General features: G+C 40.6%; 2 protein-coding genes across 8 annotated transcripts in view; one reads left to right on the forward strand and one right to left on the reverse strand.

Moving 5' to 3' along the window:
- On the forward strand, positions 1 to 5,917 carry LOC116736728 (aldo-keto reductase family 1 member D1-like). 2 transcript variants are annotated; one of them, XM_032589442.1, is made up of 9 exons: positions 1 to 258; positions 344 to 511; positions 659 to 775; positions 868 to 945; positions 1,120 to 1,242; positions 4,057 to 4,166; positions 4,543 to 4,708; positions 4,804 to 4,886; positions 4,966 to 5,917. In XM_032589442.1, exons 1-9 carry the CDS (start codon positions 166 to 168, stop codon positions 5,006 to 5,008), a joined length of 981 nt encoding a protein of 326 aa, XP_032445333.1. In that variant the 5' UTR covers positions 1 to 165; the 3' UTR covers positions 5,009 to 5,917. The 2 variants fall into 2 exon arrangements, with proteins under 2 accessions (XP_032445333.1, XP_032445334.1); XM_032589443.1 differs by lacking the exon at positions 659 to 775 and having other exon boundaries at positions 4,966 to 5,915.
- Positions 5,476 to 26,184, reverse strand: part of usp15 (ubiquitin specific peptidase 15) — a 23,241-nt gene continuing 2,532 nt past the window's right edge. Inside the window, exons 1-20 of one of the 6 annotated variants that reach the window (XM_032589438.1) lie at positions 25,857 to 25,915; positions 24,880 to 25,006; positions 23,017 to 23,162; positions 21,410 to 21,471; positions 20,943 to 21,032; positions 17,674 to 17,824; positions 17,428 to 17,601; positions 17,130 to 17,288; positions 16,018 to 16,242; positions 15,851 to 15,934; positions 14,592 to 14,686; positions 14,258 to 14,446; positions 14,056 to 14,174; positions 13,055 to 13,336; positions 12,913 to 12,983; positions 11,630 to 11,745; positions 10,539 to 10,688; positions 10,247 to 10,350; positions 9,275 to 9,363; positions 5,476 to 8,376 (exon numbers count right to left, since the gene is read on the reverse strand). In XM_032589438.1, coding sequence (XP_032445329.1) covers positions 8,050 to 8,376; positions 9,275 to 9,363; positions 10,247 to 10,350; positions 10,539 to 10,688; positions 11,630 to 11,745; positions 12,913 to 12,983; positions 13,055 to 13,336; positions 14,056 to 14,174; positions 14,258 to 14,446; positions 14,592 to 14,686; positions 15,851 to 15,934; positions 16,018 to 16,242; positions 17,130 to 17,288; positions 17,428 to 17,601; positions 17,674 to 17,824; positions 20,943 to 21,032; positions 21,410 to 21,471; positions 23,017 to 23,162; positions 24,880 to 25,006; positions 25,857 to 25,889 — 2,793 coding nt within the window. In that variant the 5' untranslated portion in view covers positions 25,890 to 25,915 and the 3' untranslated portion in view covers positions 5,476 to 8,049. Of the gene's footprint in view, positions 8,377 to 9,274; positions 9,364 to 10,246; positions 10,351 to 10,538; positions 10,728 to 11,629; positions 11,746 to 12,912; positions 12,984 to 13,054; positions 13,337 to 14,055; positions 14,175 to 14,257; positions 14,447 to 14,591; positions 14,687 to 15,806; positions 15,935 to 16,017; positions 16,243 to 17,129; positions 17,289 to 17,427; positions 17,602 to 17,673; positions 17,825 to 18,535; positions 20,206 to 20,942; positions 21,033 to 21,409; positions 21,472 to 23,016; positions 23,163 to 24,879; positions 25,007 to 25,856; positions 25,916 to 26,184 lie in introns of those variants that run through there. The other 5 variants (XM_032589436.1, XM_032589437.1, XM_032589439.1 and 2 more) reach the window with 5 other exon arrangements.

The raw sequence follows: 26,184 nt of genomic DNA on the forward strand, positions 1-26,184 counted from the left end.
TTTATCAAGTCTGTTTGTGCAGGGGGAGGCTGTCCGCCCCGTCTGGGAGGAGTTATTTGCCTGATCACAAGAGGAGAAAAACTACTCGGCAGTTAGTGTGATTGGCACACCATTGTTGAAGGCTGTAGCTCTAGAGACGGTGTTCAGCAAACCCTTTGGTCAAATATGGCACTGACACCCCAAAAACACTCAATTCCTTTGGGTGATGGAAACACCATACCTTTGATTGGACTGGGTACCTATTCGAATCCTCAAAACGTAAGATTGTTATGTTGTCGGACAGTTTAACACCATGATGCTTTCTTGGAGACTGTGTACTCAAGGAGGATACATTTATTGACAGACTCCCAAAGGAACCGCCTTGGCAGCTGTCAAACGGGCCATTGAGGTAGGATACAGACACATTGATGGAGCCTTGATCTACTGCAATGAAGACGAAGTGGGTCAAGCAATCCGAGAGAAAATTGCAGATGGCACTGTAAAGAGAGAGGACATCTTCTACTGTGGAAAGGTTTGCCTGTTTGTGAATTGACCGTTGAACATTTTCCACCCTCAGGGATAATGTTCATGGTCACAGAGATTACCTACTGAACAACTAACGCCCTTTTTGTTTTTTTGTTTTTTTGGGGGGGGGGGGGGTCGCAATGATTTTTCACAGTTGTGGAACACATTCCATCCCCCTGAGTTGGCACGACCTGCTTTGGAGAAAACCCTGCAGGAATTACAGCTGGATTATGTGGACTTGTACATTATAGAAATGCCCACTGCTTTCAGGGTTCGGAACATGTTTTGTGATGTGTATAGGGTCAAAAATCTTATTTGTGAATTGTTGTTTACCAAATTGAAAGTTTCTGTTCATTTTTGAAGCCAGGAGATACGTTCTACCCACAAGATGAGAATGGGAAGTGTGCTTATCACAAGTCAGACCTCTGTGCTACATGGGAGGTGAGAAATCCTTGTCATTTAAAACGTTTCATTCATACTTATGGCCCAAATTTGAGACTGTGAAAGACAATAGTTTATAGCACTTGCAAGTTAGAGATCCAAGGTCAAAGAAGTTTGTCTTCAGGATTTATGATCTTTGTTTCTATAAAAATATTTATTTTATGTCTTGTACAGGCTATGGAAGCTTGTAAGGACGCTGGGCTGGCAAAGTCAATCGGCGTGTCCAACTTCAACAAGCGCCAGCTGGAGCTGATCCTTAACAAACCTGGACTGAAACATAAACCAGTCATAAACCAGGTACTCCATCATAGCACTGATAATATAGTTAGACATTTTTAAAGATGGGAAGAAAGAAATGACAAAGGTAGATCACATAATACTTGTCTGTTACCAGGACATTTCCAGATTAAAAATATCTCTTGTAAAAGCTTAGTAAATAGTTAATAAACCTATAATAAATAAAAAGCATTACTTATGCTTTAAAAACTTGTAAGGTGACATTGTCACGACAGCTGCAAAGTTCAAATAAAGCCATAAACATTGTTGAGTTATTAAATGTCATAGTCTTATGTCATATATAATTGATAAATAGTTAATAAATAAGGAATAAACCACAAGCTACAAGTAGGCTGTAAATCTGTAGAAAATCTGTAATAAGATGCTACATCAGGTGCAGTTACATCATTTGGCTTCTGCCAGCTTTAGACTGAAACTAATTACCAAAACATGCCTTATAATTTGCAAAAGTTAAATAACAGAACACAGTCTTAATTAATAGAAACAAAAAAACATCCTTCATAAGTTAATAAATAGTTCACGAACTACAAGAAACCAGTAGTAAGCAAATAGTTGATGTACATAAATCAACAAGTAGCTACAGGCATTTGTTCTGTGCACTTTACACTATAGTCAGAGGCGATTCTAGGAAGAAAAACGGCGAGTGACCGAGGGTCATTGCGCAAAATGGAAACCCTGTAAATTTTAGACACTAACAGGTACCATAGAATTGCACAAAAATCCGTGAGGGACGGCGGAATCCCTGCTCGAAATTCTGTGAAAGAGGTGAGCGGAGCCTGGTGCCAGAAGCTCATTAAAATGCTGTCTGCATCGTTTTAAACTGTGTGATTGTGAGCATGAGTGGGAATAAAAATAGCAACAGGTATTTTGTTCCATATAACACAGTAGGAGTGTAACAGGTAAAACCTTCTATGGATGCAAACTCGACTAAAACCCACCTGTTTAGGATTGTATTTGAAACGTAATCAATTACAAATTTATTGATGGAACCTGAATTAATGTCGTGTTTTGATTGTTGATTCTATGTTGCTTTGTGTTTCTGTGTTTGATATGATGTAAAGCACTTTGAAATGCCTTGCTGCTGAAATGTGCTATACAAATAAAATTTGATTGATTGATTGATTGATTCTAGCCTGTTTGGCACCCCACCTTTTCAAGCCCCCCCAACTCCCTTAAAGTTGTTGACTGGGGGGTTAATGGTGCTTTGTTTGCATTAGACACTGTTGACGTTCAGATCCTCCAGTTGTGAGAACAAGGAGTGGATGGGAGGTGGGAGGTTGAGGCATTTGAAGACCTGGCGCTCATTCTGCCAGGTGGCCATCTTCGCCTATATCAGAAACCACCACATGCTACCTGCGTCATTCAAATAAAATAAGATGCTCTTCTGGAGATAAAATGACAATTGTCATCATGCATAGCAGCAACATTGATCATGTTTCCATTCACAAGATGCAAGAAGAGACTTCTTATAAGGCGAATATCGAAGGGTTCAGGTCAGCAAGCAAGAGTGTGGTTGAGGGCAACAGGACCAATGAACTCAATGTTTTTAAATATATTTGACACACAGCCCCTGCACCTCCCACCCACACTTCCATCAATACCACTGCTGCTGTCCACCCACTCGCCCCTCTCCCTCCTCAGTCCTTCATCCCCAGGTGAGTCTCACCTTCATACCTCCCTCCCTCCACTCTTCAGCCGGCCACAGCTACGGTACACATCACCCCTGAAGATGTCAGAAGACAGCTGGTGAAACTCCACCCTGGCAAGCTTGTGCCATCCAGCTCTGTGGCGTCCTCCAGCACCTGCAGAGGGTCCCTGTGATGTAGCAAACACCCTGCATTGTTCCGCTTCCGAAGACACAGCGTCCTTGTGACTCCAAGGATTACATATGGGGCCGACCCTGGAGAGACTAGTCCTGAAGCAGCTCCGGCCTCTGGTCCAACCACATCCTTGCAGTTTGCCTACCAGCCCAAGCTTGAAACTTAGGAAGCCATTATCTTCCTGCTCAACCGTGTATACACTCACCTGAACCAGCCTGCGAGCACTGAGAGAACGATGTTGTTTTGACTTCTCCAGTGCATTCAACACCATCTGTCCGGCTCTAATGGGTGAGAAGCTGACAGTGAAGCAGGTGGATTGTGTGCTGGACTGTGGACCGTCTGACCGGCAGACCACAGTTTGTGCGCTTGTGACACTGTGTGTCAGAGAGTGTTGTCAGTAACACAGGGACTCCACAAGGGAACCTTCAACCTCTATACAACCAACTTCAGCTATTGCACTGAGTCCGCCTGTCGTCCATCTGTCCAATGCATAAATAAGTAATAAAATCAGTAATAAACAGTAATCACCCATTGAACTGTTACAAAAGAACATGCACATATTCAATGTACTACTAATGCCCAGAACTATACCTTTGCATATTGCCGGTTGTTCTAATAAAACATTAAGCTAAAAAGGAAGCAAGCTTGTTTCTGAAGATACAAAGAATTAAATAACAAACATGTACCATACAGAACACTATATAATGGCAAGTCAGTACCATTTTATTATAAACCCCCTTTTATGTGATAAATACATTGTAAATAACTAGTAATAAATAGTAATTAACCAGTAGATAGCCATTAATTAAGCTTTAAACAGTATTCATATTTAAGCAGTAACAGTGAATTACTCAAAAGCAGAGGCAGCACGTTGCTCTAATAGCTGCATTACAAATACTTGAGTGTCAATAAGTGGACAGTCTAACACCAGGGTTACTAAGTAAGGTATTTTCTAATTTCCAAACAAAATGTATTTTTGCTCTTTCGAACACAGGTTGAATGTCACCCATATTTCACCCAGCCAAAGTTGCGTGAATACTGTCGGGAGAAGAACATCGTGATTGTTGGTTACAGCCCACTTGGGACAAATAGGGATCCATCGTGGTGAGAACTTTTAAAAAAATTATTATTTATGATAAAATGCATTGTTCTGTTTACCAAAAAAAAAAAAAGAAAAGAAAGAAAACTAAGCTTGCCCCATAGATATATTTAAATTAATAAACAGATTTTCATTCATAAAGTGGGGATGAGAAACGACGTTCTAACTATCAGGTCAGTAGTGACAGCATTGCTCTGCCTACATCTCCCATGACGCTGCGCGGTTCTGGATCGACAATGCCGGATCGGAGTGCGGTGAAATTATCGAATATTCCATCAGACGTATTATCTACTGATATTAATCACGTATCTATCGTCCACATGCCCACTTAATACTGTCTGGAACAGGTTTCTTATAGTATATCTTCTTTTTTTAAAACAGGGTAAACTTAGAATGTCCCCCGATGTTAGAAGACAAGCTTCTGACCTCAATTGCCCAAAAGTACAAAAAGACCACAGCGCAGGTGTGCCTTAGGTTCAACATGCAGAGAGGAGTGGTGGTCATCCCAAAGAGCTTCAACCTTGATCGCATAAAGGACAACTTCCAGGTACACTTGCATTACGGCCTGTTTATTGACGAATCCAAACTGGTTAAAAACAAGATGCAAGAAATTAAGTTCTGGCTGATTTGTCAAAACTGCAGGTTTTCGACTTCTCTCTGTCAGAGGAGGAGATTAAGGCAATCGAGGGGCTGAACAAGAACATTCGCTTTGTGGTACTCCCCTTGTAAGTATATTATTAATGAAACTTATATTTTTGCCTTTTTTGAAAACAATATTCATATTTCTTTTTACTGACTCAACAGTTGGGCTGATCATCCAGAGTACCCCTTTCATGAGGAATACTGACATCCCGGACATTGAATAAAAATATTCAAAGCAGGATTATTGATTTCTAATTGATTCAGCTTTACTTGGGGATATTTTTTTCTTGCACAGTCAACACACGATTCCTCGTTCCCACTTTGCAAATATATATTTTCTGGAGCTCTTGCATAATTCAAGAGGTTCAAAAATGATAACCGAGAAAAACTATGTTTATCTTCCATTGTAGTGATGTTTTTTTCATTTATTGAGGCAAATGGTCTTACAAAATGCCCAAATCTCACAAATGTATTATTTAAGTCTTTATTTGTAATTTGGATCCGGTGTGGGAGATAACCTTGTGAGAATCCAATTCTTCTCTTTAACTTGGAAAAAGAAATGTACAAATAAATCAATAAAAGCCAAAAACAAATGCAGCATCCAAATACATGACGTACCAATCATGTATTTACATGATACATGTAAATACACATTTATGCAAGACACACGGGACGCTTCACACAACTTTATTGTAGATTGTGTATAAATACACATGCACAATTCAAATGTAAACCCAAGTGAACTCAAGTGCAGCCAAACCTGGAAACCCCCATACATCATCATGCAAGAACATCTGAGTAATTTTTACAAAACAAAACAAAAAGTCCCAAAAACAACAGGGAAAAAAAAAAAAAAAAATCCTTTTTTAAAAAAATATTCCCTCCCTGGACAAGACTTTGCAAACTATTGTATAACTGAATGCCCCGACTCGTCCGGGTCTTGCCAAGGTTTTAAATATATTGTCTGTTCATTATTAAATGCTTACATATAAATAAATAAACTTTATCAAATGTGCACTCACAGAGTGAACTCTTCTGTACAATATCATATAAGCCTATTGAAGCCAACGCGTCTCACTCAGTCCGGATGGGGTGAGTCGTCCTAAAGGACAGAAAAAAGAAAGAAAAAAAAAGCGAGGCGGCCCGTTGAAGCCGAAGCACAAAGATGCTCGTAAAGGCGTGGTCTTCTACTCCGAGGCAAGAACAGGTGTGTGGATGTCGTCTGCAACAAAGAACTCGCGTCGCGAAGAACGGCTTCAACACGAGTCGCATGGATGGACGATTATCCTGCCACGATATCATTTCACTGCATCATGGTCCTACAAGCCGAAAGGTGCGCTAGGCCGACTCACCCCACTGTTTTCAGTTGATTCCCCCCCCAACCCAACCCACCCGCCCACCTCCCCCGTTTCCCTGCTTCAAATCCAAGAAGCACACACACACACAGGCACACGCACGCGCGGAAATATTTTCCCAAAAAAATTCACACAGCCAGCATCAAAGGCGGAGAGAACCTGTTAACGGAAAGCATAAGAGAGGGCCGGAAAAAAAAAACCTGGGGTGAAAATTCGTAAACCGAAAGGCATCATTTCCATACGTGTGGGTCTTTGTTCAGTTCACGGTACATTCTGGCCCTCTTGTGGGTTAAAAAGACGAGACTTCGAGGCGATGCGTACGCGAGGCGGCAGCAAGCAAGAATCGAACGGACATTCGTCACGCGACGTTTTCGACGTGAGAAGTGGGAAGAGGGGGGTCGTCGTGCGAACAACAAGGCGACTGGTTTCACATTTCAAAGTTAAGGCCGAGGTGATTTCAACGACGGACGATGCATCGGATGTCTGAGAAAAAATGGATGAACGCAGGAAACGGACAATTAATTCAGCACCGATTCTTTAGATGTCGGTAGCAAAAGAAAAGAAATGTTACCTTTTTTTTTGGTCAGTAAACACATCATGTGAAGTTATTCTTTAGTAGTTAGTTAGGTGTTTAAAGTTAAGAGGGAGCAAACGGATGTGTGACAAAGAGCAAGATAAGGATAAAGTTAGTTTGTTTGACCTTTTGAGCTTCCATCCTCTATGTAATGGATCATGCTTTATATGGAAATGTTACACATCCACAATCTATAGGGAATACACAGGAAGCGCTAGCCGTGCTAACTGCTAATATAAAAAGGCTAGAGACGGTTTAAAATATCAACAGTGCGATCATTTTGTCCCCGTTTTAAATGAGTAAAACCTTGTTTTACAGCGCCTGCTCTCACACACGGTGTGACGTCACCTCTGCTCAATAATTAGCGTTAGCTCATGACAGGATGGAAGGAAAGAAATATTCTGAATCTTAAAAGATTTAAAATCAGCCAGAATCACGTCTAAGCAAGGAAAAAATATCGGAAATCGGCCCAAAAATTGTGATCGGTGCGTCTCTGGTTCTTAGTCTCGGCACACCTTGAAGATGAAGACAGGAGAATACAGAAAAGGACTAAAGCTTCAGATAGATACATTTACGAGAAGATTGGCAGTGTGGAACTTTCTTCCTAGTACAGGTTTACTGCAGAAGAATGCACAGTATTGGTTAACACAGGCTGCTTCATCTCTTAACAATGCAGCCAATCACGATGGGGAATATAATTACGGGCATCGCTTGTCTACGTAAAGCCTGGGTTATAGACCAGGAAGCCGGCTCGCTAAAAGCAGCTGCTGCAGTTTGTCTGGAGTTACCAGGAAATGGGAGAGGTTGTGTTTGTGCAAGTTCAAAAATGTTTCAGAGCATCGTGAAAACTCAATGCAGTTCAGTGTTTTAAAATATTTACAAAATTGAAATAATACTAACACGATATGCAAAACAATTCACTGCTCAAATGATTTAAAAAAAAGCGGAGATTCAGAGCGCGGCGCCTGCTGGAGGCGCCGTCATCGGTCTCACTTTGTTCTGTTCACACAGCAGATGTTTAATGAGTTAACGTGGCAACACACTCGCTCAAAAACACGCACACACACACACACACACGCACGCACGCACGCACACAGTGATTCACCCACATGAGGGTCCTGATTTCTTAGAGTCGCGTATCGAGGCAGCTCCTCTCCCCGCCCCCCCGCCGAACATTCGTCGTCCTGGCGGCGGCTCAGTCCGCGCCGTCGGGCAGGAGCGGCGGCGCCCGCTGCCACGCCATGCGTCCATATGGCTTTTTGATGGATAGATCCCTTTCTCTCTCTCTCTCTCCACTTGTTCCTGTAGGCATTTACCTCAGTTGGTTTTCATGGTAATGTCTCGATTGGATACCTGTTCCTCCTCCTCCTCTTCTTCTTCCTCCTCCTCTTCCTCTTGTTCTTCCTCCTGGTTGATGTCATTTTTAGTGCTCTTGTTCTGTACTGGCTCCTCCTCCTCGTCGCTTTGCGCAACGGCGCAGGCACCCTGAGAAGACGAGACAGTCCTTTCTACCAGCTCTTCCGCTTCGTTCTCCTCATCATCCTCACCTTCCTCTTCCTCCTCCTCCTCGCGGTCGAGAGCAAAGTAGCCGGTACCTTTAACAGTGTCCCGGCGCTGGTAGAACAACACATAGCCAGCTTTGGACTACACAAACACAGAACAGGGGACAGTTAACAAGAATGCCAAAAATGTAAAAGAAAAGACAAGAAAATTGTTTTTCTTTTTCCTAGAAAAGAAGTTTCTATAATCTGCCTCTTAGGTTAGCAACATTTTGTGCACCAAAACTCCTGTTTTGTTTTTTTTACCGTCCAGTTTTATGCCTAAAATAACCAACATTATATTCTACAGTGGAAACTTCCTGCCTGTACGCAGAGGTTTTCCCCAAAACCAAAGTGACACCTAGTGGCAGAAATGAGGTAAGACATGAAACACAAATCGGCTGCTTCTCTGATTGACGCTCTTTTCCACCTAGTGTAGGTAGATGACCATGTGTTACCATTCTCTTTCCATTTTCATATGATATTTTGATCAGCGCGATGTTCAATGAGATGTTCATAGCACCCAAAGTAAAATTAAAGCATTTTTCAAGCATTTCAAAGTAAGTTGTCAAACTTTTCCTTTAAAAAAAAATCCCCAATTTTAGTAATCTTTAATTTTAACTACACATACCAATAAGTCACTGTGTCTTTAAGAATAATACATATTAGTCAATAATTGAAACAATATAAATAACTCGTGTTCAGGTAAATGACCTTCCTGCTCAACTAACGTGATTAAACAGAATATGCAAAGAAAGTTAGAAAACAAAATCTGTAAAATATGTTCGTGCCAAGTTTTCTGGCATTTCGCAAATGGAAATAACTCAAATAATTCAAATCAGGTAGGCGACTCAACCTAAGCTAAAAAAATAGACAGTTTGGTCTAATTTAACCTCAAGGAAAAAAAGTGGACGTTTTTTATTAGGTGTATGAAAATATCAGGTTTCAACTGTAAATCGTTTCCACGTTTTTATGTGAAATAAACTGAAACTAAGGACACTCACCACTATTTGGTCTTCGCTGGCAGGAGACACACTACTGTCATCAAAGTTGTACCACTTCCCATCTTCCTTGTTCTTAGCATATGCAGTGTCTGGGAAGAAAAGCTCATCTTAAATTACAACGGAATAATATTACTAGACGCTAAAACATTTGCCTGGTTTGACTTGTTATATTTTCCAGATTACACAAAACAACACAGTTCAGAGCAATTCCCTCATTTTTCTGGGATGTGGAAAAACTCTTTAACTTGTTGAAATCTACGATACGGAGAAATCTGGACTGAGTTGTCCACAAATAAATGCAGAAACCTTGAAATGAGGTTTGATTCGGTAATGTCTTTATCTCACTAAATTAAATAATAATAGAAAACCCAGATCAGGTCAATGAACGTAAGACTCAAATTGTGAAATGCACCAAACAAAAGAAAGGTCATCATTTAAATAGAAAATGTTTTTTTTATTTTTCCAGATTATTTTCTTGCTTTCAGATAAAGAAGCGAGACCTCCAACTTTTCATTTTTCTACACCCAGAGTTTGGATCTTATTAAATGCACTAAGATTTTTACCCAATTCACTTTTTCTCACTAGAATCTTTTTCAATTACATGTTTAAGAAGTAAACATATTCTAAACACCTTCAAGTGGAGAACATTTCAAGAGTTTTTAATAAAACAACCCATCTGTAGGGATTAAATTACAGAAATTATTGTTTTCATAAACCAACATTTTCATTATGTTTAACCTGGCAGTAATCAGATTTTTTTGTTATATTTATAATTCATGTCTAGGAACTGCCTAAATCGGCACAAACATCTTCACAGACAATCCTTCTACTTAAGTACATTGTTTGAGTACTTTCTCCACCACTGCTTAAAAATGAGTTATGTTATAAAATAAACTATAAATCTGTAAATTTAAAAATAAATAAATAAATAATGCAAAGGAATTCAAACAGAAAACTGGGTGAAAGTCTTACAATGGCCGCCTCCCATCCCGCCATAGTGGTTGGACACGGCGATGAGGTCATAGCGACAGGGCCCGGCGTTGGGGTTGATCAGGAACTCTGACATGTCCAGATCTCTGAAAATAAAAAAAACAGCAAACAAACAGTTTTAACTGGTGACTGACAAGGGAATACAAAGCAGCTTCTGGAGGTGTCATTTATTATCGTGTACATCCAAAACAAGAAGAAACATCATGTAGAAATAGTATCATATTAAATAGGTGCAGGACTGGATGTGTGTGTGTGTGTGTGGGTGGGTGTGTACCTGAGTGGGAAGTCGACCAGCGAGTCCAGCTTGTCCCTCATGTAGCGACTGTAAGAGAAGCGCTTCAGATGGACCACAAGGACAGGCGGCAGAGACCACAAGTCCAGCTTCTTGGTGGCCTGCTGATGCTGCTTGCAGTTTGGACAGTACCTGTAACATCGGGACACAGGTCACCAAGCGGTTTCTGGACTATTATGGAAACACAAAGGTGCAAAAAATGGGTCAATTTAAAGATGAACGATAATTTGTTGCTGGCTTGTTTTTTCATTCAGTAATATATACTGTATATATATATATTTTACTTTTTACTTATGCAAACTATAGTGCTTTAATAGTTAGGTCTTCACATCAGCAGGTCTAAAGCCAAGTGAGATGGCTCCGTGTTGGTCCCAAAATAATGCATTATCAGTAGGGGTGCAACTAAATTGATCAATTATTCTGACAATTAAGAGAATAAAAAATGGCACATTCTACAGACATCACATAAGCCTTTTCATACAATATTAAAAAAAAAATTAAAACACAAAAATAAAATAAAAAAATCTATTTTCTTTAAATAAGAAAAACATTTTATTGCCTAAAATGCAATAATATAGAATTCCTTCTGAACTGGATCAAGCTGCCACTTGAGCAGTTCTGGGTAGAACCGAACATGGATTTAAAATTATTTTCAATCCTCTGCTTATAGAAATGTGCTTTTGTGACTCCAACAAATAACATCTACCAGCATGAAGTCGCTTAGGTTTTTAGTCATTTTTCACCCATTTATTGTAGTTTGTTCACAGTTCAGAACCACAATTAATGGAAATAGGGTGCAACATAAAATCTTCAGTAAATAATATGCAACAAAGCTGAAGATCATACTTTTACATTTCCACTAATCATCAAAAATATGAAAAAAAAAAAAGGCGACCAATGGTTTAGTTGATGAATACATTGTGGTTTGTTTACTTGTACGAAATTAGGCAAAAACTAGTAAACAGAATATTACATATTTATGTTTTTTCCTGAATCTCTGCCAAAGCCAACCGCAAACAACGTAAAATTGAAGTCGGTTTACAAGTGATCAGTTTCATGGTTTCGCTTCTCACCAGGGATCCTCTGCTCCCAGTTTCTCCTTGGTAGTGAAAAGCTCGATGCAGTCCTTCAACTTGAAGAAGGCTTTCTTCTGAGGCTTGTACTCCATGCTCTCATGCTTGTCATAGTCCTGCACAGATCCACAATTACAATCATAAGCAGTCAGGTTTACATAAAGATTTAGCACTAGAGAAACATCCACTCTACATTCCTGTTAATACATCTAGGAGATGATATGAAGATGCATCAGGCGTTAAATCGGCCAGTAATGCTGGAGTCGGCCTGAACAGCAACAGAACGCTGAAGACAGCTTGCGTGTTCGCTACACGCCGCTGGAGGAACCGATTCCGATTACATAAGACACTTTGTGCACTGGGCTTGAAATTTAATTTGCCTGCACTGTAGGTGGCTGATGGAGTAGCGAGATGTGACGACAAGTCAGCACATGCTGGTTAGAAAAGGTAGTTTGCATGTTTCTTTAAGGCCTTCAAAGTACAAACTGTCTCCACACTGCAAAATCCTACAACGTTTTTTTTTTTAATCTACTTTCTATTACAAATATCTTAGCATGCTTCAAACAAACTGCTTTTCGGCATCAGAGCTTGTTTAAGTCAGTGACTCATTAATATTGTTAAGGGCTGCAACGATCAATTGTGTTAATCGTGACAATTGATTATTGAAATGATCAGCAACTATTTTAGCAATCGATTAGTCACCAACAAAAAACATATTAAGACAAACTGCACAAAAAATACATACATTTTGAACACCTTTGTCTATAAATATGTTTTAGCCTGAAATCCTCAAGCGTCACAGTTTTAGCTTTACCCAGTTCAGATTTACTAAAGGAATGCTATGATATTGCATTCTGGGTGATGAAATGTTGTATAAAGAAGGGTTAAGCAGCTAAATGAAAAATATGTCAAAAGTGCCATATTTTTTATCTGATTAATTGTCAGAATAATCAATTGAATAATCGATTACCAACTAAATGTTAGCTGCAGCGCCAATATTGATTTTAAAAAGTATTAGTTCCACTGGCAGATTTCTTCTTACTTAAATAAGATATTTTCCCATGTTTTAAGTGAAAAAAATCTTCTTGTAAAACTAGTGTTGTTTTAATAATCATTATTACGGATTTATTGACTTAAAACAAACTCCTACATCTTACTGAAACGTTACTTGTAGGTTAGTTTCACCTTATTTCAAGTGTCCTACAAGATTTACATGAGAAACTAGGCAAAAATACTTTTATGTTTTCATTTTGATTGAGCTTTTAAAAAAAAAAAAGCTTTACCTCAACAACAGTCTCGTCAAAATACTTTTTCTTGATTTCTGGTTCCCAGTCCAAAGACAGGTATGAGCGGTCTGAAAATAGATGAAGATGTAAAAACCAGATAAATTCAAATAAACCCAAATAAACTCTGGCCGTTTGCTACCGCTCAGTCTGAGGTGCCCCTCGTCAAAGCGGATCAGCTTGGTGTCCTCCTTGATGAGCGAGAAGTCCGTTTTGCCCATGTTGTTGAACTGGAATGTGAAAAGCCTCTTTCTGTGGAGGCCGGCCGTTTGCTGGCCCTTAGTGGAGAGCTGCGGCGCAACCACGCCGTTCTCCAGCTCGTTGTCGCCTCCCACAGAATCTTCCGACTGGCTGTTCTCGTTCTCAGACGGCAGCTCCTGATCCTGGCTCGACTCGTCGTCCTGCTCGTCTGTCTCCATCTCGCCTGGAAAGGGGGATAACGTTTTGGATCAGTTTGCTTTTTGAACCGACACAAAACTGAAGTTAATCGTCTTTGGATCTAAACAGCAACAATCTAGAGTCATCACATAGCTTCAGGTATTACAGTTAGAAACTGGTGATTAGACCCAAAATCTAGGTGTAGTGATGGACTTAGACCTGAACCTTCAGAATTACATACAGATGGTTACAAAGTCGGCCTTCTATGACTTGAATACCAAATCCAGGAAGGTAGAGCACATCACTACACTTCTTAAGTCCTTAAACTGGCTGCCAGTAGCTCAAGGAATAGACTTTGAAATATTTCTGCTAGTTTATAAATCACTGAACAGCGTAGCAGCAGTTGTGGCATCAACCTTCCCGACCTCTCAGGTTTCTGGTTCTGCTCTGCAGCCCCAGAACCAAACAAGGAGAAGCAGCATTCAGCTTCTGTGCACCTCAAATCTGGAACAAACTCCCAGAAAACTGCAAAACGGTTGAAACCCTGACTTCCCTTAAATCAATGCTAAAAGCCTGCCTTTGATTAGCAGTAAGGAGAAGATTGGTCAACATATTTGATGTGCACTTGCTTGATAATTTTGATAATGGGATTTGATAGAACGTAATGTTTATTGCTTGTTCCATAATTGATGGCTGTATGATGTTTTCATGATGTAAAGCTTTGAACTGCCTTCTTGCTGAAATGCGCTATACAGATAAACTCACTTGGCGAGCCCTCCTCTAGCAGTCCGTTAGTGGCATTTCCGTTGATAGTGTGCTGTGTGGGCGGTTGCGTCTCTTCGCTGTCCTCCTCGTCTTCCTCTACAGGAGACCGTACGAACCGGCTGCAAGCAGAGAAGCGGATGGGATTGCAATCATTTGGGTCCCATCCTGGTTATCACTTGCGCTCGTTCATCTGAAAACCCACCAGAGACGAGAGAGGAGCATGTTGTAGAGTTTGTCTTCGCTTAGTGTTCTTGGGACGGCGATAAGGAAGGGCAGTCCGAACAGCGGCGTGCTGGTGTGGTTGTAGCCCGACTGCTTGTATTTTTCCCTCAAGTGCACGGGGATTACTACGTGATCGGCGTCTTCGACTCTGTTCACTGCAACCTCGAAGCTACAGGGAGGAGAGAAAGTCTTCAAATCACACACAGTCAATGTTTTAAAGCTGTATTATAAGCAAAAAAAAAAAAAAAATATCGCTTTGAACGATGAAAGGTTAGTAACATGAATATAGGTACGTTTGTTAACTCGACACTAACACGTAAATATCGTCCCGCTCCATGATGCTGCTGAGGTTTTCGTTAGTGGCAAAGATCCGGTGGAAACGGTGGTTGTAGATGTCAGTTACAATCATCTGAGGGACAAAAACACAAAAATAGCAACATGATCGAGAGCATATAGACATATGAAACTCCTATTTTTATTCCATCAAAATGATTTTTGAAGCCAACACTTCCAAATATTTTAACACTCAAACTCGTCTTGAAATTAGCATGTTGTGTGACAATCGCTGTACCGAGTCGACGCAAGTGATTACTGCCACTATTACGTTCATTAAATATTCATATTCAGATAAGGAACGTTAGCAAAATGTAAAGTGGTTAAAACAACTGAGGCTATTCTGTCAATTTTGTTTCGAATTCTTAGCTAGAAATAGCCCAGAAAGTAAAAAATTGGTACAAATCTGTTTGCAGCTTTAAATGGAAAATGTATTGGTGGGTTGAGCAACAGAGTTGACAAATGGTTTTACTTTTTACTCCTTGTCCTTTTTTACCATCTACAAGAAAAAGATTAGACCTGAAACGATTAATCATATTAATCATGATGAATTGATTATTGGAATAATTGTCAACCAATTTAGTAATCTAGTAATCGTAAACTGGAGCAAACAGACTAAAAAAAAGACAATTTGCTGAAGAGCAGCAACAAAGACTAAACTGTACAAAGAATATGTACATTCAACCCATAACTCCTCAAGTGGCCTAGTTTTTGCTTCAAATACTGTAAAAAAAGATCTCTTATTAAGCACCCTTTGCTATTCAATTATTAAACAGCTAATTTAAAAAAAGAATCAACAAATAACTATTTGTTGATGTTAGGTCAAGCAGAAAGGGATGAGCTTTTCACATGTTAGACATATTTTTTTTTAGCTGCAGATGCATCAAGTGTTCAGTAAAGGAACGCTGCTACTGCATATTCATCAAATGTTTATTTTCTTTTGCAAATCAACAAATAATTCTGTTACTTTTTAAAATCTTTTAAAGTATTTCTAATACCATATAAAAAAAGACAAAAATATCTGCAGAATGTGCCGATTTTTTTTTTTACCAAAACAAAAAGAATTTCGATGGGACTTTTATCGGCTAATTGGATAAAAAAAAAAGTCTGATTAATAGATGTTTGGGATGCTTCCCAAATCAGACTGATTACCAGTTATTGATTGATTTATTAATGTAGGTAAAGATGACATTTACCATGTTTTGACTGCTCAGAAAACAGCTGACAATGACGTCCATACCTTCTCAGCAGGCACGGCAGACAGGCTGGAGAGGGAGGTACAGAGGTCAGAGATGTAGCCGACCTTTGGCACGGTCAGCTTGTACTGAAAAGCAAGGAGCACGGGGTCAGAGCTCCGCATCGCTGCATGGTGTCATGACGCAGCGCTCAGCTTCTGAGTTCTGCTACCTGCGTAGGTTTAGCAACTGGGTCCAGTCTGACGAGGTACACCTCCAGAGTCCGCTCTTTCTTCATGGGAAGCGGCAGGGTCAAGTAGCAGAACGGGTCAAAGGTCACAGAGACCTTGGCGCACACGGGACAAACCAAAGTTGACTTGAAGAGACCGTGGAAGATGTCCACGATGATGGAGTCGTTCCTCTTGATGTGGTTCTCCCACGCTTCCTCGGCCACCACCTGGAATTTTAAGCCGGAATATGGGGATAAAAATCAGAATTAGGAATACAAGTTACCGATTCATCTTTTAATCTAAAGTTGGTCGAGCTTATCGGTCGACTAATGATTAATTGGTAAGCAGTTATTTTCGTAAAAACCTGCGTTAAATAATAATAAAACACATCACTCAATTTTAATATTTTTGTCAGCCTACCAAATGAACTGAAAATTGTAGTTTTCTCGCGTTATTAAACGTAGACCTATTAATGAAATATTACAAAACAGAAACCTATTGGGTTGCTGAATAAAAAAATAAAAGATAAGAACTGCTTTTTTCCCACATTAACAGAGAAATGTTTATATAGAAGTAGTCCATGGTTGCTCGTGAAGGAATGTTAAAACTTCGCTCCATGAAGTTTAACTCACAACAGCATTCAAAATCAGACATACTAATTGGCATGTTTTTTTTTTTCCTCCATCATGTTCCAATTTTTCTCAGTTATGCCCTCCACTTTTCTGACATTATTCTCGCCTTCGTAGCACATCAGTAATTTTTGAATGAGAAGTTGACGCAGCTCCGTTATACTGCACGGTTTATATTTCAAAACAAAACCACACAAAGTGATTTTGCATCCCACTCGGGACTCCGTTTGGACCGCTTTCTCTTTCCTGTTCTGGTATGGCTCTGCCATCTTTAATTCTGTATCAGACGCTTTAAGTGTGACCAGCGGAGCCCTCTGTTGGATGGTGGACAAACTGTAATGCTAAAACAAGGTCTAAGCAGACGTTGGTAGTTAATCGACCGAAACTCAATTGAACCTAGTACACCGCTAATCAACAATTCATCGTAGGTCGATTAATTCTCTGCATCAAAGATTTGGGAAGATGCACCATTTGCGAAATCCGACCTTGTCCGGACGTCCGTTGGCGTCCTTGAGCTGGATGTAGGGTTTCTTCCGGATGCGGTTCAGGTCCTCGTGAAGGCCGTCCAGGAGGAAGGCTAGGAGCTCGTGGGAGTCCTGCTGCTGGTATCCTGAGAACTGCGGGGCAAAGCGCCCCACTTGGGTCTGAAAAAGAAACAAAGAGGGACTTCTAGTCTAAAATAATTTGCTCTTTGCTCTGGGTTTGGTCAGTTTTCACTTGCTAATATGAATGCTGTATGAATACCAGAGACGCTATGAGAGTTAGCTATCTCAAGGCGGTTACCTTGAAGGGTCTCGGGGTGACGTAGCTGTATTTGCCCGACCACAGCTGCTTGATGAGCTCAGCGTAGGCTCTGGCGATCTCCCCTTTCATGCCCAGGGGGTTGTCTTCGTTCAGCTCGTCTCGGTACTTGTCTTTGAGGAAGTACTCCGTCAGGGGGGTGATATTGCTTAAACACTGTGGAGAGGAGCAGGAAATGAGAAACTCCGGACAAAGACGTGGCTGTGAGAGGCGACCGATGGCCGGTACCTGCACTGCAGAGTTCATGAAGCAGGTGTTTCCCAGGTTGGAGAGCCCACAGAGGCCTGAGCGCTCACTCTGCCGGCTCTGTTCTGAATAGTCATAGCTGTTGCTGTAGGTTGGGTACGAGGAGGGCAGACTGTAGCTGGAGTTCTTAACACTGCAGAGTAAAAACATGCAGATACCCATCACACGAAGTTCAAAAGACATTTAAAAACTTCTGTACGATTTAGCGATTTTCCTGATCATTTAAACCACTGGAACATTTTTACATTTTTTCCATGTTAAAAACCACAAAATTCTACGTGCTGCTTCAGGATTCGGCCCTATTAAATACAATCTAATCAAGAAGGTAGTGGCAGTGCCATGCTGTGGGGATGCTTTTTCGAGGAAGGTGGGTAATCCCAGAAGAAAGCCTTGAAATTGTTTAATCAAAGCAAGAATGTCAGAATGGCCTAGTCAAAGCATATATGTTTGAATACCTTTGTGAGTGGCTGGTATAAGCACATCCGGAAACACATGGATAGTCACAGCGAAAGGGGGTTCTATTGGATATAAATGCATGCCACACTTTTCAGATTTCCCTCTCTTTTTTTAAAATAAATGTAATGCCTTGCAATGTTTTTCCATCATGTTATGCCAATAAATTACATTGAACTTTATGTCTTTGTTTTTTTTTTTTGCAAAGCACCACAAATACAAATATATTCACTATTTTAGTTCACTAAGGAAAAAAAAGTTTTACTTTTAGTACTGCAGTGTTTGCCATTTTTATGAAAACGTCCTGCCCTACAAGCTTCCCTGAAAGTACACAACAACAAAAAAAGCAAAACTTTCAAGCAGAGCCTTTAAACCGCAGCGATCAGCAGACCTCTGGGAGGTGGGCAGCGCAACGTGAGACGTCTCCGGCTCCCACTGACCGAACGACGCTGTCGTGATGGTGGGGGACGTTGGGGCTTCGCAAGTTAGAACGCGGTGGTCCACCCTCCGGCTGTCCAGCTCCACCGCCTCAGACCTCAGGCACCACCAGCAACACAGGAGCATGACATCTCAGCCCCTCCCCATCCCGTGCCGGCCCACATGTCAGCACAGAAACAAATCGGCTCGAGTCCAAAAGAAAAATAAAGAAAAACGTGCGAGTCGAGGTTTTTATAACCACGGGAAGGTAAAGTCCTGCTACTTCCTTCTGCTGTCGACTCCAAATGTTGATGTTATTCCTCTGAACTGATCGAGTCTTCTGTTTTCTGCGCGCATGCCCTTGTCTTGTTGTCCTTTGTACCTCGGATCTTCCTGGCTCTGTCCTGTCCACCGCTCCTCCCTTCTGCTGCTCTACGGGTCCCCGCAGATATTTATAGCAGCGACAGCAGCAAGGATGCTCAGGACTGCTACCGAAGCACGGGGGTGTACGGGAGAGAGGAAGAGGAAGGGAGGTGGGGAGAGAGTCAGGGGCTGACGGAAGAGAAACGAGATGAGCAAGGAGGGAAGCAGCTGATTCACTGCATTCAGCTGAGGCTGCAGTCTCACTCTCTTCTGCTATATTGCTCTCTGCAAAAAAATCTGAAGGTGGTTTTTCAATTCAATTCCCTCACGCTGTCCGACAGTTCCTTGCAAATCCCTTCCGTTTCTGTCATGTTTGTGTGACGAGTAAAAAAGAAAAAAAAGAGACCGCTAAGCAAATCTCCAAACTGCCCTATCAGTATGCGGGAGCAAACTCTGACGACGAGAAGACCGAGCGGATGAAAAGGCGCGCTGAAGGTCGGCGAGACTGCAGAAGGTGCGGTAAAGACACCGAAAGGAGGAGGCAGAGAGGGGTGGAGGTGGCGTGGGGAGGTGGGGGAGAAACTTGCTGCCGGGACTTGAGCAGGACCGCAAAGTCAGGGAGACGGATAGCACGCAACAAGGGAGCGCTTGATATGAAAAATAGAGGCCGCATGCATAATTAAGAGGAAACCACAGCGCTGAGTGGAGTGAATCAGGGATAGGAGAGCTGCTGAGAGCGAAGATCCGATTTCTCCAAGTCATCCCGTTTGTGTCTTTAACGGCAAGCAGAAAAAACCCCCCCAAAAAACGCAGCTTCGGATTCACACAATGCAGAGCTGAAACAGGACGATTTATGGCCACCGTCTAAGTACGGAGCATAACAAAAACCTTCTCTGTTTATCACTATTGATCTCTTCTGAGAGTTTTTATGCATTTCTACCTGCCAAGCATAAGCACAGATACAAACACGCCCTGAAATGTGCAATATATCTCACATGAGTCCGGTCAAAGGTCAAAAAGCTCTGGCAAACAGCTCATTCAGCCTCTGGTTGCCGATTTGCAACTAATCTTCACAGCAGGTCAGAAGTTTACATACACTCATGGTGGCCAGAAATAAATTTTAGTTTTTAAAAGTTTATGATGAAGCACCTGGACTTCTCTTTATTTCCAACGTGGAATGAAAAATAAAACATGCATCTTAAACGAATCAAAGTGTTTGTGACAAAAATTTTCTACTTTCAAGTTTGAGCGCCGGTAGTTATGCCTTTCACAATAACAAATTTTGCTAGACGAAAAATTCTTCCAGTAATAACTGCAATAAATGATGATATATTAATAATGGCATAATAATGCTGGTTGGCCCTCTCAAAGGAAAATAAACTTTAGTTTTGTAAGGGACGCTTCACACTGAAACTAAATTTGCTTTAAATATCCAAAATAAAATGACAATAAAACGGAAATAAAATACACACACAATCCGAAACAATAAATAAAACCAATCATGAAGTCGCCACAAACTAAATTGCAGTTCAAAAAAATATGAATCATCACAATTAAAATGATCAAGCTCATCTTAATTTATCATGTGATTAAATGATTAAACTTTTAATGCGACAGGCTTAGATGGAGTTTAGGTTCAGGCTCAAGTTACGCCTGGTGTATCCAATCATAAACTATAACTGATGTGTGTTTGTGATCATCGTCTCACTGGAACCTCCAACTGTGTCCAGCTGCTCAACCAAAAAGCTGTACGTCAGAAGATTTAGCTTAGATATTCGGGTGTAGTCTCCCTTATTTTGGCTCCATCAACTTTACTCCAGTACCACCAGGATTTATGATTCACAGCATTCTGAAATTCCTCATGCAACTCTGTAAAGTCACGTTTAGGCATCGTTCTGTAGCGGAGATTTTACAGGAGGGCAGAATAGAGAACCGTAGCAGATTCAACATCCAAACACCCAAAAATCCCACCCACCCAAAAACCCCTCCCAGCTATTCAACCCGCAACTATGCCTTACTTCCTGCTGTTGAAGCTGCTGTTATGATTGTTTGTGAGAGATGAAGGCGAGATCTTTGGTAAAGCAGAGAGATTGGAAGCGCCAGATGACCTTCAAAAGATAAAAGAATAGATCATGAGTTAGAGCAGAAAAAGAAGGTGTGCGCGCGTCAATCAAATTAAACTGGAATGAATTGGAAGCAGAGGGGGTGTGTCAGCAACAAAGGGTCAAGCAAAGGGAGGCAGGGAAACTTTGGAAGATGGTGCAGTGGCATTAGATGAACAGCTTAGAGCTGAAAGCTTCGTAAAACAGGAGAGAACAGCAAGGATGAGGCCATTTTGTTATTGAACGGCTGCAAACAGGCCGTTCAATAACACTTAATCTGCTGTTATCTGCACATCGCAGTGCAGGTACCTGCAATCTGTTTTGCTGGAATATTCACTTAAAAAAAAAAAGAAAAAAAGCTGAGGTTTGTGTTCTTTACTCACTTGGACGCCATGGAGCCTCGGGGCCACGTGCCATCCTCCTTCTTCTGCTCTATTACGAGCACCTGTGGGAGACGATCCACAGAAGAAGAAGAAAAGGTTCTCCATCTGTTGGTTTGAAGGTACTAAATGTTTAACTATCTGCTGTTAAGCTGAGGATGTCTATCTGTTGTAAGCAAAGAAAGACATATGGCGCCATGACAAAAGGACTCCACACAGATTTTGTATTTTTGTGTTGTGTTTTGTTAGCCTATTTCCTGTTGCCGGGCAGGATTTATTTCAAGCAGAAATCAGAAGTGGGCGTGGCTGGTAGGGGTGGGCACTTCATTGTATCAATTATCATTTATAGTGAAAAATTTCTTAACCTGACCTGATGAGAAGTTTGATTTATTAGTGTCTTTATGAATTTCTATCAATGATGCTAAGGAAAAAAAAACTAAAAGGTATTATCGCAACATAATTTTCTCCACAAAAGCTGCAATAAAGGAAAAAATATGATTTACAGCGTGCAGCTTACTGATGTAAATCACACGTCTTTTATCAGTGGCGCCTTAAGGAAGCCTGTGATTGGGAAGGTTTTTCAAGAGCTGCATTGAATTCACTGCCATACAGTTATCTAAAACAAAAAAGTAGTAAAAGCTTTTTAATTCTAATTTTTATAATTTCAGTAGAGTGCCACAAATGTTTTGCAATAAAATTCCAAGTCCATATTGCCCACCACTTGTGGCTAATAAAGTTGAACCAACCTTTTGGTTAATCTCAGGAAATTCAAAACTCAACATAAAAATTCACACAGTGCTTGGTTGGTTTGGAAAGCTTTTTTCTCTTAATCATGTAATCATTTGAAAAACTGCTTTCTGTATTCTAGACCAATCTACTCTGATGTTAAACTAAGTTTATCTGAGATCTACAAAGTGCTCATTCAAACTACGTGTCTACCTGTAAACATTAAAATGACCTTATTCCTCTAGTAAATGATGCAAAATGATCTTAAACCTTCTCTACAGCAACTTTGGGAAGTTTCTAGCAGAGAGGCACTGATCCAATATTAATATCGGTATCGGTCCCAATATTGAAAAAAAATCTAGATCAGGTATTGGTGACACTGTGCCCGGGCTATAAGGGCAGATCTATCCAGTATATTTCTATGCTCTGAGCGATGTTATGCTTTATTATTTCTTTTAAATCATATTTAAAACCCCGAATTACACTTTCTGAACCATTTGAGAAAATGTTTGTTGCAGTTTATACTACGGTAGTCAACCTTTTGCTTTGGCCAGTTTCAATTTCTTTGTCATTTATTTTACATTTGCTGTTATGCTCATAATTGCACTAACTGAACACATTAAAGTTGTGTTGTTTTTACATATCTGACCAATCTTGTGTATTTAAATGTGCTGTACTGCTGCAGAGTTACCAAATAAATTTGTAATTCAGTACATTTATGTCTGTATTTAAAAGAAAAAGATAGGTTTTCAGTCAACTCAGCACCGTTTTTCTGTATCGGATCGGTATCGACCGATACTAAACCTCACATATCGGTATTGGAAGTGAAAAAAGTGGATCGGTACATACATCCCCACCCTCTAGTACAGTGAAGAAGCTCCTACCTGTCCTTGATAGAGGCCGGCGTCCTGGATGGTGCTGTCAGGCTTGTTGAGCGGCTCGAAGGTGTTGCTCATGTACCTGTTCCACAGCCTCGTCTCCTTCTCATCAGGGATGCTGAACAGTTTCCGCATCTCCTTCTCTATCATGTCTGCAACATCACAACAGTTCTTTGATGTAAAAGGATCCCAGTTGGGTTTTTATTTGACCATATAATTCTGAAAACTAAAGAAATACTCAAACTAAGGTGTTATTTGTTGTCTTTTTTAAAATATATATAAATACTCTAAAACCCAACAGAATAAAATTGGAAACATTGAAGCACAGCAAGTAAACTTAACTAGAATGTTTCTTATCACCATAATTCAAAGTCTTGTTGTCTAGAAGAGCATTTTGTAAAAATTTTAGTTGGCGTCCACAGATGACCCACATATGAAGAACTCCAAAATCCAACCACTTTAGAGCAAAACTACATTTTTGTAACGAAAACCTAGTTGCATTTTTTTAGTTTAATAAACTACCTAAACATACGAAAGATTATTTTTCTTTTTAATAAATAAAAAACACGAGAAACTTCCAGTATATTCGGGTCGTTTTGCACCTGTTTGTCAACTGATGATTCAAAAACATTTTCAGAAATGTGCACATATGAACAATAAATATCAAAAAGCAGTTGGTCAGAGCTGATTTGGTTTAATTAGCTGCCAAAATCTTGACGTTTTAAATGAGTGAGTTTATTATATGCTGGAACAAGTGCTTTACTTGTTACATTCAAACATTGTTTCATTGAAAATGTGCTCACCTCAGTGAGCATTGCAAAAATACCCATCTTTGTGGTTGAGCTTTGTAAGAAAGAAAAGTGTTTTACATGAAAATTTTGTTATGAGACTGTTACAATCTAAATAATCCAGAAATTAGAGATTTATAGAAGTCTTTTTAAATGGATTCTTTACAGGGAAATCAGAATAGGTTAAGATCGGCTTCAGCAGAAACACTGAGGATCGCCACCGCCGCTTCTTTAGCAACTTAACCCTGAGCAAAGTGATTATTGGAGCCGCTGATACTCCAGACAGGATAACCACTGGGACTGTTATGAGTGATTCAAACTGATCAACTTTGAAAATGTAAAAAAAAAAAACTCTAAATAAAAATACAAAACAAACAAAAAACATCTGGCCACCATTTTCAGATGACTTTGTTTGAAAAAGAAACAAAAAATCTAACAAAACAGATCAAAGTATATCTATGTGCTGAAACGGCCCTGTCAAAACCCAAATTTGAATAAATTACAATCAGGGATATGGAGCACAACTGAATAAAAAATGTGTTGGAACATAAATAGCAGCTTGCAGAAGTATTCATACCCTTTGAATCATTCATAGTTTGTCAAAACTGACAACAGCCTAAACATTCCCACTGTAAAACATGGTGGTGGCAGCATTATACTGAGGATGCTTTACTTCAGTGGGGACAGGAAAGCCAACAATGCAGGGGTTCAAATCTGTGTATACATTTCAATGGCCTAGTCAAAGTCCAGACTAAAATCCAATTAGAATCTGTGGTCAGTCTAGAAATGAAGCTCTCCATATAACCTGACTGAGCTTTTGAGCTGCTTTGCAAAGAGGAATCAAAGCTCAACTGGTGGAGACAAACCCTCAAAACTGTTCTGCAAACCATTCAGGACAGAATACAAGTTAATAAAAAAATTCCTTCCATTTCAAAATAACTGAAAATATGCACAGTAATCTGAGGTAAGAAGACAAAACGTCAAAAGGTTCAGTAGCTACACCTCTGCAAGGCGCTGTAAAAACACATTCAAAGAAGCTGAAATTCTGTTTAATGGTGACCCGGAGGATCCTGGTGCGTACCTATTGTGTCGGCTTTACTGAAACGTCTGGTGATCACGTTGTCCATGTTGCTGTCTTCACAAAGCTTCAGCTCTGTCAGGTACACCTCCACTTTGCAGTGCTTCACGAACATACCCTGTTCCACCACCTGCAAACAAACAAAACACAAACACATGATTATATCCAGAAGACTGGAAACTTTTTCTTCTTTTTTGCAACAAATCCAGCATCTTGTTTGTTCCTATATAGACCGCTGGGTTAAGAACAAGGATTTCTCCGCTAAACTGAACACAGATAAGTTGTTTTTATTTTTTGTCTCTCAAGCAGCTCGTCTTGCACAATGAAGCAAAATCTGCTGCCCTGGTTGAAACCTATCATTGCTATGACAGAATCAGAGTCGAATGCTTAATTTAGCTGCACCTCGCGGAAACAGCTGAGGAGTCCCAGCCTATTTATTTCACCGCTGAGCCCCCTCTCTAACACACGCATGCATAAACACATGCAGTACTAAGTTCACAAATGTCACCGGGGCCGGCAACACGCAGCTTGGGTTCTCTCCACAAACCCAGAGATATTTTAGATAACTGAATCGGGGTACAACCGCTGTACGTCTGAGAGTTCGGGTCGGCCGAACTTCTGGCCCGAACTCGGGCCAAAACAACTGGTCTCGCCCTCCTTCACTCCACCACCCCCCCATCCATCCCCTCGAAGTGGTTATGCCTCTTCTGCACTCCTCTTGAAAGCTTTCTCTCAGTGTGACCTCAGCTGGCATTCCTCCACTTCAAAAAAGAACAACAAGGACGCAGCAGCTCTCCGCCGGTGTTGGCAGTCAAACCAGTAGAGGACTGCGTAACGGACCGCAGAGCCAAACCTCTGACCACGGCCCTCCTGAGACTTTGTCACCCACTTATGCTGCCTTCTCCCCACAACGCAGGAACACAAACCAAACAAAATCAGAGAGAGAGAGAGAGAGAGAAAAAAAAAACCTAATGATGAACCTCCTGCATGTTGTGTCTTGTAGCCCGCTCCATGTAGCGTTTCTGTCACCCAGAACCGTTGCCTGAAAATAGAAACCCTGTGGCCACCCGATATGAGCCGTGGCATACATGGGAAAAGGGGGAGGGTCAATGGATGGGGGAGAGAAAATGAAAGAGAAAAATACATGAGAGAGGTGACAGCAGATAGGACCTCATCCGGGGGGGATAATGATGCCACGATTAGCGAGATTTATAGGGAACAACTTGAAGACAGAATAAAATGAATGAGGTCAGCATACTTCCAAAAAATAAAAAAATAAACTGAAGGAGGAAGCACTAAACAAAGGAT

The sequence above is a fragment of the Xiphophorus hellerii genome, chromosome 17, assembly GCF_003331165.1.
Source record: "Xiphophorus hellerii strain 12219 chromosome 17, Xiphophorus_hellerii-4.1, whole genome shotgun sequence".
Lineage (NCBI taxonomy): Eukaryota > Metazoa > Chordata > Actinopteri > Cyprinodontiformes > Poeciliidae > Xiphophorus > Xiphophorus hellerii.